The sequence below is a fragment of the Octopus bimaculoides genome, chromosome 17, assembly GCF_001194135.2.
Source record: "Octopus bimaculoides isolate UCB-OBI-ISO-001 chromosome 17, ASM119413v2, whole genome shotgun sequence".
In the NCBI taxonomy this organism is placed as follows: domain Eukaryota; kingdom Metazoa; phylum Mollusca; class Cephalopoda; order Octopoda; family Octopodidae; genus Octopus; species Octopus bimaculoides.
The window spans coordinates 54,844,209-54,856,913 of record NC_068997.1 but is presented as its reverse complement, the minus strand read 5'-3'; the positions used below and the strand labels follow the sequence as shown (position 1 = coordinate 54,856,913).

The 12,705-nt window shown below is 31.8% G+C and overlaps 1 protein-coding gene across 20 annotated transcripts in view; it reads left to right on the top strand.

Moving 5' to 3' along the window:
* LOC106878639 (thrombospondin type-1 domain-containing protein 7A) overlaps positions 1–12,705 on the top strand; it is a 999,802-nt gene that overhangs the window by 761,647 nt on the left and 225,450 nt on the right. For all 20 annotated transcript variants that reach the window (XR_008265800.1, XR_008265799.1, XM_052974016.1 and 17 more), the window contains one exon: positions 9,084–9,341. Coding sequence is in view for 18 of the 20 variants with exons in the window: in XM_052974016.1 (XP_052829976.1) it covers positions 9,084–9,341 (258 nt within the window). In the remaining 2 variants the exon portion in view is untranslated. The remainder of the gene's footprint in view (positions 1–9,083; positions 9,342–12,705) is intronic.

Sequence of the window (12,705 nt, the reverse complement as noted above, 5' to 3'; positions counted from 1 at the left end):
ATATATATATATATATATATATATATATATATATATAGATATATTTGTATGTCTCCAAATATACATTTTCAAATGCATGCATGTCTTTCATGTTATTCAAAGCCCTCAGATACACTTACATCATAAAAAGGATATTCTAGATATTTCATAACTTTTATGTTTTATCTGTTTCAGTCATTATACTGTGGCCATGCTGGAGTATAGCCTAGAAGAATTTTAGTTGAATGATGATTGTACTTGTTGAACGGAAACTGTACTTGTTTTCATTTTAAGCCTGATAGTTATTTTATCTGTCCTTTTTTTTGCCAAACAACTATGTCACAGGGAAGTAAATAAACCAACACCAGTTTTCAAGTAGTGGTGGAGGAAAAATACAAACACACACAGACGCAAAGATATCTAATATGTATGATGAGCTTCTTTCATTTTCTGTCTACTGAATCCACTCACAAGGCTTTAATCTGCCTCAGGCTATAGTAGAAGGCACTTTCCCAAGGTGCCATGCTGTGGGACTGAAGCCAGACCAGAACCATGTGGTTGGGAAGCAAGCAGCTTACCACACAAACATGCCTTGCACCTATATATAAATTATTTTTGTTGATTCTACTAAAAGACAGGGAGGCATATATGTGAATTACTTTTAACATGTTCACCATGACAACTAAAATGAGACAGTGATGAAGGCACAACAAATAGATACTATTTGAAGGGAAATACACTCACACACACACACATACCCAATGTGGATCTATGAATCTTACAGGTAGAAGTTCAAACGTTTCTAAAAGTCATGGTATTGTTACCCTAAACATGACATTATTCCACTTGATCAAGTTTGCTTGACTAACTGTAAACTGTCCACCGTTACTTTAGAGATGGATGATTAGCAAAGAGGACAGTATATAGTCAACTTTAAATAAATAATTGACTTGTAAGAATAAATTCAGCCCATGTTTGCAGAGAGATGTGTTTGTGTGTGTGTGTTTTTGTGTGTGTGTGTGAGAGAGAGAGAGAGAGAGAAAGAGAGAGAGAGAGAAAGAGAGATGTGGGTGTGTTTGTGTGTGTGTGTGTGTGAGAGAGAGAGAGAGAGAGAAATGTGGGTGTGTTTGTGTGTGTGTGTGTGTGTGTGAGAGAGAGAGACAGAGAGAGAGAGAGAGAGAGAGAGAGATTATTGATAGATCATGAAAGAAAACTCTGAGTGTGCATATTGGATATAGGAACAAAAATGCAAAAAGAGTGGAATTAAGGGTCTAAAATGTGATTGTTAATTCTCAAGGACATGATCAAGGACTTTATCATCGCATCCCCCTCCAAAGGTCCCTGAATAAAGATTGTTTAAGGAAAATGAACAAAGCACCCATGTTTCCAGGGGGGAATTATTAAAACTCCAAAGAATATCCTCTCAACACAGGGCTGTGATGCTCCCCCAATTTGAGGGCAAGAGTAAAACTGAATATTTCCACCCCAGTAACACTTTTATTTTATCGTCCCTAGCAAGAATAAAAGCCAAAGTTGACTTTATCAGGAATTCAGCACAGAACAGAAAATTAATTCTTGTCCCATTATTGTTGAAATATTATATTCAGTTAAATAGCCCAGATAAATTAAGAACTTTACTAATTAGTATCAACCAATGCCTCTAAACTTAAATATTTAACATTCCCTATGGTCTACCTGTATTTCATTCTGAAAGTTAATTGACCATACACCTCATAACACTTAACTAAACTAACATTTGAAATACTGATATCCGTGTTGTTACAAAATATTTCTTTTTGTGGATGAACATAATCCCAAAAGTCATAAGTTATTACAAATGCAAAATAATTATTCCTCAGATAGGTTAGTTTTATTTATTTTGTCACGCACACACACACACTGAAAAATATAAACTTGTGAGGTGAGGTAAGACAAACAAATAAGCAAATATTTACTTCTTTAAAGCATCTTCCAAATTAAAAATAATAGGGACATGCTGAAGTGTAGACAGTTGTCGTCATCATTCCTTTAGATTGCTGTAAAAATTATTACAAATGGCTCAAAGAGTGCATCAAATTGTATCGAGACTGAAGACTTAACAGATAATTAGTTTATAAATATTGCTATTCTGCAGAAAATTATTTAATTCTTCTTATTGGAATATAACAAACTGTAAAATAGATATTTCAATGCATCATCGTGCGATCTCTTCTAATAAGAACTAGTACAATTCACTGAAAATTATTCATTAAAAGTAGAAACTGAATGTGTCTGACATTTCCAATATATTTTCCAAACTCACGCACACATCCTATACTGCATTTTACTGCATCTTTTACATACATGTATTCATACTACGATATTTGGTTTTCTCATCATCTTTATCAATGAAAATAAAATAACAATGAAAGAATACACTCAGTACAACTATCTTGAGACCCCCAACTCACCCATCCTTGTCCATGTTTTACTGATTCAAGTAACAGAAGTTCCAGCTGAAGATGCAATCATACCAACATTACTAGAACAGGAGGTTTTGCATATACCTAATACGAAGTTGGGGTTCAATTCTCACTTGAGTAACCTTTCTTCTTCCATGGACCTTTCATTAAAATAATCTTAGATAAATTAGTCGTTTTGTTTTAATTCCATAATCTTCAAACTTTTGACACAAGAACATAGAATTTTATTCGAAGTAAATGAAAGTAATTTCAGATGATGATGCCATTTTCATGCCATATCAATCAGATGTTATTATTAGATATTGAATCATTATTACTGTACATCAAGAGAAACTACTGTTGCATTAGTTGATTCTCAGAAATAAATTCTTGAAATAAAACTACTCGCTCTGAATGTCTGCTATTATATTAATATTTTCAGTCAACCTAAGATCTTATGATTCTAACAAATTGTTTCTTCAAAGGCCGGTTTCCATTTCAAATCTTATTGCAATCTTTATGCAGATAACTTATTTTGCTCTTACAATAATTCAAATTATAACCAAAATGTATATGCCATCCTTAGAAATATAGTCCTGTCACAAGATAGGAAAAGTTGCAATATATTTTGGAGAAAATGCTTGTCAATTTATGTAATAAACTACTTTTGGTTCAGACAATCATGACAAAATGCCAGAGAGGTTTATGAAATGCTTCAGCCATGGAGTATAGCTTTTTACAATGCTGAGATTTTTCTCTCTTTCAAATTTCTATGAGCCAGGAATAAAATGTTAAAGGCTGCTTTTACTGAAATATTTTTAAAACATATTTGCGGCAAAATCTAGGATATTTATTGTATGAATTATGTTTTCTCTGAAATTCAAATAATAGATTAAAAAGTATAACAAAACAGTTAATCAAGAATTGCATCGTTAGATTTGAGCACTGCAAAGAAAAGCAATTCTACATCTGGTATTTTTATATAAATTTTTAAATGCAGATATCCTTGGTTCAAACTCAGAATTTTCAAATACTTCACTGTTCATTTCAAAGAATTTCATTAAGAGTTCTTTTTATTGAAGGTAGAAAGCTATATTCCTTTTAGGAAATTAATAAATTTTAAAATATAAATTCTATGAAAGAGTTTTGATAAGTTATAGATGAATGTTTTTGTAAGGGTGTTTGTTGTTGAAACTAATATTGTTGAACTTAAAATCAGGTTTTTGAAAGAAATACACACTGAATTTGTTAACATAATATATTATGTTATAGCAAACTTGCATATTAAAAAAGCCAAAATGACATTGGAAATTTAGAATCTTTCAGAAAATTTGTAATTATATATATTATACCTACATTTCCTAAAAATCATTCATTTTAAATCAGTACTTTTTTCTCTGATTTATGCTAATTTGTGTCTTTTTTTAATTCTACTTCAAAGTTAATCCCTGATGTGGATAAATGCACATATATTGAGTTTTATTGATTCCTGTGTTATGGAAAGAACAAAACTGTTGAAATACTTGCTTTTGAAACAAATTACAAACAACTAAGAGAATGATATTTAGCAATACTCAACTGGCGGATATATTGCCATACATTCATGAGATGGAAAAATGTCTGTAAAAAAAAGTTATAGTGATTATCAGAAGTTCTTCAATAAATATTATAAAGAACAGGAATTTATAAAATTTAGAGGTATAAAGAAATGTTCAGTTGATTCCCAGCCACATGGTTCTTGGTTCAATTCTATCGCATGGTATCTTGCATGTTACCATAGATTCGAGCTGACCCAATGCCTTATGAGTGAAGTTTGGGTGATGGAAATTGGTTTCACATGCCATATCATCATCATCACTTTTAGGTCCATGCTTGCATGATACACACACACACACACACACACACACATACACACACATACACACACACAGAGGTTAAATGATAAACACAGTATTACAGGTTGATGAAAGACATTATTATACACCAGAAATGGCTCTCAGCCTTGCCCATGATGGCAGAGGGGCAATACACACACATATACATGCATACATATACACACTTATATGTGCATACATATGTATATTATGTAAGTACCAAGTTGAACAGCACCAATACCTGGTGGTACTTTTAGCAAAGCCCACACACTCACCCAGTTTAACATCACAGCCTAATCTTTGGGTGTCAACCATTTTACACACCACCCAGTCCTTCAGTACTTTTAGCAAAGCTGATGATTCTCTCACAAATATCCAGAGCAGATCTCTGGTCTGAGAACAACTTCATTTCCACCCAATAGTCTTGGAGGCACTAAAAAAAAAAGGTCAAAAATTTTACTTCCTACTGACTGATTAAAAAAAATAGAAACCTTTAGTGTATAATTAGCATCACTTTAGCATTTGGATTCTAAACTTCAAAACCAAAGACTGCATCATTATTATCTTATCTAGTGACACCACATTTTATTGAGTTAATAACTTTGCTATCAAGAGTATTTTATTTTCATATAATGGAAAATATTAACATTATATTCTAAAACATATTATTGAAATACTACATTTCAAGTTGTTTTATGAGTGTAATAAAAAGAACTATGGACCATTTTTGTTTTACTGCTTTCAATATTGGTTTATTCCATTCACTATCAATTGAGGTAGAACATTGTCACAAATATCTGTTGTGCAATCAACATGTTTTTATTCAGTTCAGCTTTTATCACATCTGTTTTTTAAATGAATGGAATGTAGAAGAAACCATTTGTAATTTGAACTTGAAAACACAAAAAGATGAACATTTTAGTAATACCATGAACAGCAGAATTTAGATCTGATATCTGTCCTTTGTTACTATTATGTGGCTATAGGAAGTGGCTGTCATATTTAAAACAGCTATTTCCTCATAAACGGCTGGACAAAGCATACTATTCTGCTTGAATAGCAGGCCAAACTTTTATTAGTTGATTCTTGTATTCAGCTTTCAGAAATAACTTCATATAATAATAAACATAGACATAATACCAGGCAGTGACTTTCATGACTTCTGATTTCAACTGATTGCAAGTGTTATCATGTACCTGCTTTGTATTGGTGCATAACAGCTACTTATTTCATTGACTCCAAATGGACGAAAGGCCAAGTTGACCAGAGCAGAATGATGATGATGATGATGGTAATAATAATCTTTTCTACTATAGGCACAAAGCCTGAAGTTTTTTGAGGACAAGGTGTAAGTCATTTATATTGTACGGCTCAGCAGGTAATGTTTTTTTTAACCTCAAAAGTATGAAAGGCAAAGTCAACCTTGGTGTAATTAGAACTCAGTACATAAAGCTGCAAAGCATTCTAAGGCATTTATAATAATAATAATAAATAATTACAATAATTAAATAAAACTTATAAGCAGTAAAATTTAAAAAGTAATTTAAATTTTTCATCTTGTATCTGCTTATATTTTACAAGTATTTAGTGTAGTGAAATCAATATTATATATGTGATAGTAGCTTCTCCATAATTTCCTGCTAGGAACCATAAAAAATATATGAAGAAAGATAAGCAACAGATGGAAGTGTTCCAGTATTTTGACGACTAAAAATATCTGCAATTATTTATCTGAAAACTTCTTTTTTATCCATCTATGTCTCTTAAATGCACGGCAACACATTTCAGATGGTTTTATTATTACTTTTTTCTTTTGCTGAGGGGAAATTATCTCTGACTATGATCAATATATATATATATATATATATATATATATATATATATATATGTGTCTGTATGTATGTGTATTTACATATATGTATGTATATATGATGTATATATGTGTGTGCATCTATATACATGTATGTATATACATGTATGTATGTATATATATATGTATATATGTGTGTGTATATATATATGTATATTGTATATATGTGTGCTTATATATGTATGTGTGTATATATTTATGTAGATGTATATATATATATACAAATGTGCATATGTATAGGTATGTATATGTGTGTGTGTGTGTATATATATATATATATATATATATATATCATTCATGATGATTATATATGCATATGTGTGTGAAAGTATACACAAGTATATGTACCAGCATGGATACATATATTCATGCATATACACAGATATGTGTGTGTGTATGTACATCCATAGAAAGATATACACACCCACCTAACCCACATATATGTACTCTTTCGATTATAAATGATCACAAGTTAAAGTTTTAACTATGCCATAAGTGAAACCACTATCAAATATTATGAATAATACTGGAGCTTTTATTATTCCTGTCAAAACCAACCTTCAGAAAAGTTTACATTTTTTAAAATATTTTATTGCACAAATAATGCTAAATGAATAGAGGGAAAGTAGAACTTTGAAGATTAAGACAACTTTTAAATATAATTTGTCTTTTTTTTTTAATTTTAAGACTTTAAAAGATTCTTAGTTCAGAGATTAGTCTCATTTTCTAGATATTAAATAAAATAAAAATATTCCAAGATTCAGTATTTATTAATTTCTATTTTGTTTCTTTGTTTTGATAATTCTTTTTCTCTTCTCCCGCCCCCGCCCCCGCCCCCATCTTAACAAAAGAGAAATGCTCATCTAGTGTAGAGTGAATATTTTAAATTGTGAACTTAGCACTTAAACTCTAGCTTATCTACTACTTCTTACTGCCACAGTTTTCATGTGGAAATCATTGGTTTAATGTTTTGATAAAGTTAACTCAGAAAAAGTCCATTTTCAGAAATTTTGTTTCTTTCAATATTTAATCAGGTGGGAAGGCACTGCCTGTGACCCTGCACAGGGCCTCTGAGACCTGGGGTTAATGAAGTTGTCCTCAATCTGAAGACTGAGAAGAAATGACTGCTACAGAGTGAATTCCCCTAAAGGTAGTTTAGGTTAGAGACGTTAAACTGGGCATCAGAAAATATCTATCACCCACGTAGACCAAGAGCCAAAATTAATGCTGCAAGGGATCTAGTCTGACTTTCTTACAGTTCCATCAATCTGCCATTCTCGTTGAGACTTCTTAATTATCCAGAAAAGGATGAGAGGCTGGATTAGAACTTGGGTACAGAGCACTGGAACAAACTGCCAATTCACCACCTTACAGAAATAAACCTAAAGTCAGGTTAAAACTAAACCCATCTTTAACATTTATATTTCTTTTCTTCTTTGAACATTGATCATATGAAAGCTGGTCCATTTAATTATGTTTAATTAATTATGTTCCAGCTGTCACTGGGAGGTATAGAAATCCCTAAAAAATGTATAATTTTCTAAGTTCCAACGAAAGGCTATCTTACAATTGTTTCACAATAATCATTTATTCCAGCTTTAGATTCCAAACAGCCTGACAGAATGTGCATGCTTCTATATCTTGCTTATTTATTCACCAATTTACTGCTTTTTCCCCCCTTTTCTCCTTTCTTCTCCTGACATTCTCATGTTTACTTTTGTGAATTGTGTTCTTTTTCACTGCACTCTTGTTGTGAATATTCTAAGTTTGAAAGAAAAGCACAAGCTCTAGATCATCTACAGCATTTCAAAATAGAAAGGAAGAAAATGCATCCCATATAAGGTTAAATGTGGATATGTTTCCTTGTTCTTGATGGAAGTCATAAAAAAATAGATACAAAACAAAAAAAAACTAATCAACATTTGATCTAAGTACCTGGAATACATATTTGTCATCCACAGGAAGTTTAAATATTTACTTTATTTTCTATGGAAGATGATGCAACAAAAACACCAACGAACTTTAAAAACCATCCCATACACATTCTTACACCCTTATATGCAACCTCAATTAATTGACACTAACTGAAATACTAGTAAATAATAAATTCTTCTAGTTGTATTTAAGATTGAAGAACAACAAGAAAAGACAACTACAACAAAATCATTTAATGGAAATTTTGAAAAATATAAAAAATGGATTCTGAGAATGGATCTTGTCTTTTAAGTAAACTGGTGAAAGTAATGAACATGTTTCAAGCTTATTAGACCTCACCAGTAATGCCCATTGTAGTCAGTTGGTGAGACTTAGAGTTTGCACACACATCTATACACATCTATATTACTTGTTTCAGGCAAAAGCTGTGGCCTTGTTGGGCCACCAACAATGATGACTATGTGTACATAGAATGATGATGATGATGGCAACAACAACAACAACAATAAAAATGTTAATGATATTTTGCGATTTAAGCACACCCTGTACTTAATGTTATTTAATCAACCTGAAAAGATGAAAGCCAAAGTTAACCTAAGCAGGATCTGAACTCTGAACTCAGAATTTAAAAGGCTGGAACAAATGCTGTTCACCATTCTTACAATTCTATCAATCCACAGCAAAAACATGTATAACAAGGAAGGCAGATGTAAATGATGTTGATGCTAAACATGTGTATATAGACACAAGCATATATGATATATATGTATGTATATAGATATATTGCTCTCACACATATGGATATCTATACCTGTGTAAATATGTAATATTGAATTAAGACTTATTTTTTAACAAAACACAAAAAAAAAGTTGCTTTTTGTTGTTTTGTTCTTCACACCTCCCCCCCCCCCCCCCCCCCCCCATGTCTACATTTCAATTTGTCATTTAAACAATGTGTAACAAAGAATATTATTTTTACTTCAGAGATTGCTGGGAGACAGGAATAGTTCATGCTGATTACCAAAGTTGTGTATTACCTCAAGACTGTATAGTTTCAGAATGGATGGAATGGAAAGCTTACAGCGATGGTTGTCAAACTATCGATGGAGTGATATACAAATCGCATGTTATAAGAAAACGGAAAATTTTACAAATGCCTCTTGGTGATGGAGCTAAGTGTCCAAATCTCGAAGAGATTCAAGAAAATAATACGGCAATCAGAAGGCTCAAACGCTGCCCTATGTAAGTAAACGATAATATTTCTACAAACAATATATTTCAGTCTTACTTCAACTGGACTAAACACAATGCTGTAAACATTGTTTTTGAAACAAATAACAAAATTAATATCAATTTTTGCTCAATTGTAAAACTAAAAACTCATGGTTTTTATTGTTTTTGTCCATTTTTGTCTTTCTTTTTATCTCATTAACTCTTCAGCATTCAAACCAGCCATATCCAACCTCTCACACCGACCCTACAATGTTCTTCTAAAAATAAACAATCACATCATCAAAATCTTGAAGCTATGAGATAATCCATGATTAATTCAAAGCAATATGAATAAATAAGCATTACGTTTTGACAGAGTAATCTGAATGCAAAAGGATTAAAGTTATATATCCTGTAAATAATAATGATAATATTCTTATACAAGCTTAAAGCTTATGGCGATCACTGTGCAATGACCAAGGAAAATATTCTAATAACGGGGCATATAAGCCGTTGACAGAAAAAAAGGAAGGTTTTCCTATCTGCTTGTATGCCCCATTATTAGACTATTTTCCTTAGCTACTGAGGAATTGTGCCTTAGGTACCAAGGAATTGTGCCACTGACAAGGATGTAGAGGGACAAAACTAGCATTTTGCAGAAGCTGAAGAGCTTATGATACCTTTACAAGTACAAACAAAAGTCAATGGCATCCAGAACAAGTGTCTTCTACTATATTGTTATTATTATTATTAAGCTGAACACTCATACATCGTCTTTGATGTGAGAGTTCATTATCATTATTATTAATTTTATATTTTTCAGCAATGTCTACATGGAGTTTTCTCTTTAAAACAATATGAAAAAATATCTATGGACTCTCAATAGATTCACAAGAAATTTTAGATTTAGTTTACAAATTCCAAGATATGATAATAACCCTGCATTTCCTTGCAGTTTTATTAATGGTGCAGGTGTGGCTGCATAGTTAAGAAATCCATTTCACAACTACAAGGTTTTAGGTTCAGTCACATTGCGGAAACTGAAAGAAGCCTGTTGTGCATGTGTGAGTGCATGCATATCTTGACAGTACACAATAGTTGGAACCAAATAATCATCATCATCATCATCATATAAGCAGTGTCTTTTGTTTATAATCTTCCCTGTAAACATACCTTGGCGTGGGGAAATATTACCATGGTTGAAAACAGGGTCTGCAATAGGAGGGGCACCCGGCCATTGAAAATATTTCACTGGATTTCATTTGGTTCATGCAAGTAGAGAAAATTGCTTGTTTAAATGTTGATTAAGAGGATAACAGCGATGATGACAACAACAACAATGGGGAGGAGAAACTTGAGGAAATTGATAGATGTACCCTTCTATTTAGTTTTGTATCCCACCCAATCAATAATTTCTCTCTAAACTACTACACAAAGTACCAAACCAATTAATGAAATATTCACTGTTAATTAAAAAGCTTCTGTTACTCAAAGAGTTTACAAGAAAGATTATTTATTTATTTATGAAATAACTTTTGGTTCATGACTATTTGATCTCAACATCACTGAAAATGCTTTTTATTTCATTAGTAGTAAAGCAATTATCGACTTATTGGATCTAATTTATCTGTCAGTGATGCTGCTCTGCGTTTAACAAGTTAGTAGTCAACATTGAAATATTCCAGAATTCTGAAACCTTGATCTAGTTTGGAATCTTCATTGAAACTAATTAATTTTTCTTACACTGCTAACAAAATAAGAAAAGAATTAACATTACAACTTCTTATTTCCCCACTCTTTGGAAATGTAGAAACTTTTATCCTAGTTAAAATAAAACAATATTTAAATACTTGCAACATCGTTCCAAAGTTAGGCCTCTTTTGCTGGGGTTACTTTTTGTTTTCATGACATTTTTAGCACTAAAATGAATGGTCTGTTCTAAATGGCAACAGAATTAGTTGAAATTTAGAAATAAAACTGGTAAGTCTGGAGAATATAACATGTTGGCCTGTCAACTTAATATGCATGACGAATTGGTAGAGAAAAAGTTTGGAAAGTTAGAAGAAAGAAAGGGTGACCAGGGGAAATGTTAAAAGAAAAATTCTAAGATCATTGCATTATAAACAGAACAAATATTGGCTGGAGATAGCTTGCTGTTGAGTCAAAGACTGCTGGTTGTAATGGTAATTTTTTAGATTTTTTTTTATACAGCACTGTAGTTTTATTTCAGTGATTTTTAGATGTATGACTTCATCATGGTGATTAACATGTAAATGGCTGCAGTGTGAAAGTGTAATGAAGTTAGACCTTTCAATTGCCACAACAATCTGACAGATGTACACACACACATATAAATATAAAGGTGAATGGCCTAATGGTTAGGGGTGTTGCACACACGGTCATGAGATCAAAGTTTCAAATCCCAGACTTCTTGAGTAAAATACTCCATTTCAAATTGCTCCAGTTCAATCAGTTCTAAATGAGTCGCCCTGCAATGGACTAGCCTTCAAATCAGAGGCCTAGTGTTGGCCTGCTTGCTTGGTCTGTGGAATGGCTTCAATCAAAAGCTAAAATGAAGTGCATTGTGACCAGCAATGTATAGCAACATTTAATAGCCTGATCAATCACATTATATATATATAAGTCAGTAAATAGTGGGGTTGTGTTAACCGCACGTGGAGAAATAATAGGAAAATGAAAAATAATAATAAGGCAGAATGCTAAACTGGAAGCATATTTTAATAAAGATTTCTAACCGGCTTTCGTTGCATGGCAAATTATCAAGAAGAGGGAGAATGAAAATGTTTTTTTACAAAGAAGTACAAAATGAAGAAAATAATATATAAAAAAATAATATACAAAAAAATAAACATACCAATACATTATATTGTCTTTGAGCTTTTGAAATTCAATGGTAATCCATGTAGATAATGGTTGGAAAAATAAGGATGCACGAGAATTGAGAGTTGGGTTAGGTTTAAAAAAAGAGAAAAAAGGCTCAAAGTTTGTGTTAAGCAAAATCTTTTTAGTTGGAGTTATGAACTAAAAAGAGTTCATAACTCCAACTAAAAAGATTTGTCTCCCCTTACACACACTTCCTGTTTTGACACCACACTTCCTGCTTAACACAAACTTTTAACCCTTTCTTTAAACCTAATACAACTCTCAATTCTCATGCATCCTTATTTTTCCAACCATTATATACATGGATTACCATTGAACTTCAAAAGCTGAAAGACAATATAATGCATTGGTATGTTTATTTTTTTATATATTATTTTCTTCATTTTGTACTTCTTTGTAAAAAACATTTTCATTTTCCCTCTTCTTGAAAATTTGCTTTGCAATGAAAGCCGGTTAGAGAAATCTTTATTAAAATAAGTTTAGCATTCTG